This window comes from Perkinsus marinus (genome assembly GCF_000006405.1).
Source record: "Perkinsus marinus ATCC 50983 genomic scaffold scf_1104296977064, whole genome shotgun sequence".
Taxonomy (NCBI): Eukaryota; Perkinsozoa; order Perkinsida; family Perkinsidae; genus Perkinsus; species Perkinsus marinus.
In genome coordinates this window covers 331,230-333,877 of record NW_003200286.1, presented here as the reverse complement: position 1 = coordinate 333,877, position 2,648 = coordinate 331,230, and the positions used below count along the sequence as shown (strand labels likewise).

General features: G+C 48.1%; 1 protein-coding gene across 1 annotated transcript in view; it reads left to right on the top strand.

The window, feature by feature from the left end:
* The window catches only part of Pmar_PMAR024743 (hypothetical protein), a gene marked incomplete at both ends in the record, with an annotated part of 2,254 nt that extends 1,158 nt beyond the window's left edge, over positions 1 to 1,096 (top strand). Inside the window, 4 exons of the mRNA XM_002764536.1 lie at positions 9 to 129; positions 189 to 269; positions 350 to 531; positions 580 to 1,096. Of these exons, the coding sequence (XP_002764582.1) occupies positions 9 to 129; positions 189 to 269; positions 350 to 531; positions 580 to 1,096 (901 nt within the window). The remainder of the gene's footprint in view (positions 1 to 8; positions 130 to 188; positions 270 to 349; positions 532 to 579) is intronic.
* Positions 1,097 to 2,648: the final 1,552 nt, after the last annotated feature.

Genomic DNA, 2,648 nt, shown 5'->3' with positions numbered 1-2,648 from the left:
TTCATCAGTATCACTGTTGATTGTTGGTCTCGGCACTCTCATCTGAACATGATCGGTATGGTGGCACACTATGGTACAGGATCGCAAGTTGGCGATGCTCCAGCAAAGTCAACCATCATCGGCCTGGAGGTGAATCACTTCCGATAATAGTCGAACTCGCCTGAATGATTCAAGCTGATTCGGCTCAGGTCATTGACGGCGAACATACTGCGGAAAACCAGGCCAGCGTGATAGTTGGCCGACTCACCGAGATGGACCTGATCTCGAAGGTAAAGTGCCTCACAATGTGGGGCCCACATATGCACCATCCGAACTGGCGTAGTGAGTCGCTACTACTGGCCTCTGCCAGGTGTCGTTCATCGTCAGCGACTCGGGTTCCGACATACGCCGAGCCTGCACTAAACTCATGATGGCGTCCCGTGATCCGCGGGATAAGGAGAAAGCTGACAAGAACGACCAGAGGGATATCGCTGCCCCGGAGGAGTTCCTCTTGTCCAACCTAGTGTGTTGGCTGCCTTGTGCAGCCCATAGGTAACCTGTGGCGTGTGACCCGTGTCTATCGAAGGAAAGTTGTGACAGGATGCACTTGGTAGTCTCCAATGCCTTACGGCTGTTCGAGGGACTCCTCCCGGAAGGTGTGATGGCGGAAACTGACAGTGAACGGCCGGATGATGGTGACAGTGACAGCTCAGACGAGGAAGATCTTGAAGCCGCGACCTACAGTGACGAAGACGGGGAAGGGTCGGAGTCGGACTCTGAATGGGCACCCCAAGAAGATGCTGCTTGGTTGCGAGGTCTAGGCGGCCCGCGGCTTCGTAGTCATAAGACTGTCGTTGGCTGTCTGCAGAAGTGCCGCGCCTTGCTTCGCATGCTCCGGGTCAGTTCCAAAGCTGCTGGACTGATGAATGAAGCCCAAGATGCCTTGCCAGCCGACCAAAAGAAGCCCTTGAATTATTTGGCGGACACTCCCACCAGGTGGAATTCCACCTACAAAATGTTGCAGATGGTATGCGACAATGAGGCGGCTTTCGACGGCTTCCAGATGAGGGTGAAGGGAACTCAAAAAAGGGGACAAGTGTGGGGAAACCGTCCGTGACCATTCCCTCAGTAGTTTGGATTTCAAGAATATGAGGGATATATTAACTGTCTTGGAGCCCTTCAGGTTGGGGATCAAGCTAATTCGTTAGTTGGGATCAACTGTTGGAGAGGCAGGAGTCCTCCTGATTGGATGAGTGTCGCCCTTCGTGCTATAGAAATGGTCAGTGCTCAAGAGGATATCCAGGAGGATTATTCGTCTTCACTCTTTGAGGAAGCAAGTTTCAGTCGTTGCAAATATACGCTGTTGGTTTTGTTACCCCCCTGTTTCTTTTATACGCGAAAACGTTGGCAAAGTTCACAATTGGCTGGTTATTGCGATATGTTGCTATTTGAGCCTACTGCTTTTTTTCACTCGTCCTCGATGGGTCTATTCAAGACCTTCTCTGGCCATGTCAGGGCTTTTCCCCGAGACTTACCGTGAGACTTACGGCGTAACTCACTCACGGTGGTGTGATAACTCACAAAATGTGTAAGCTAGCTCACTTCGAGCTCTGTGTCGATCGTTTCTACAGTAGAAATGATCGACACATCATCTTACTCAGTAGGAGTAGAAATTCTACCCCTACTTAGTGGGGGCTACTAAGATGATGAAGAGGCTAGCAGAAGGGACTGTCTCGTCAGATGTTTCTTAAGAGACATCTGGTGTATCACCACCAATTCCGTTATAGGAGATCTGGTGTATTACCACCGATTCCATAATAGGGGTATCTAGTGTAGCATTAAATTAGCAAATAGATTCATATGTTAAACATCGTATTTCGGTGAAACAAAGTTCATTATGGGTTGTGTTGAATGTCATAAGGTCACTGACAGTCAGTAGTACTCGATATAGTAACGATATCGGCATACGGAATGTTACGATATTATCGCAACGTTCCGCATGTTTGGCACACTACCTTGGGAATTCCTGAATAGAATCCAAATCCAACCAGAACGCGATTCTTCAGGTGAGAAAGTCTTCCGGCGTTCGTAGTTTTATTCACGACACGAATGCATGATACACATTGTATATGTTTATTTATCAGGGAACCTCTAGGTGACTAGTAGTCAGACTGACTAAGTCAGTACGAGGTAGACATGAACCCGAGCCTAGTGGCGTAGGTCGAGTAATGATCTTCCTGCAAGCATGAATTTAAGTCATTAAAACCGAACACATCAAGGTTCTTGTTATTGACAAAATCGCAGGAGTTCTTTAAGTGACTAGCGCGTCGTATGTCACCTAAAGACTTATTAATTCGAAATCGACAAATCATTCCAAAGGGTACTAGAACGTGGCTTGAACTCTTGATGCACTACACGTCCAAGTCAAAGCCTGCGCACGGCAACTATTAACTCGACTCGTTTACGGAGCAGTGAGCTTCATATTCACAAAGAGCAATGAGAGTGGTGTAGATGCGAATCGCACGATGCGATTACCCATAAAAGACTTCACTCGCAAATAATGTAAATTACATTGCAATGATACCAGATACGGCGAGAATAAGCAAGCTCCCAACAGCTGCAATAGCGTTAGAAGTTGGGCCAGCAGTGGTCTCGGCAGCAGTCGGCGC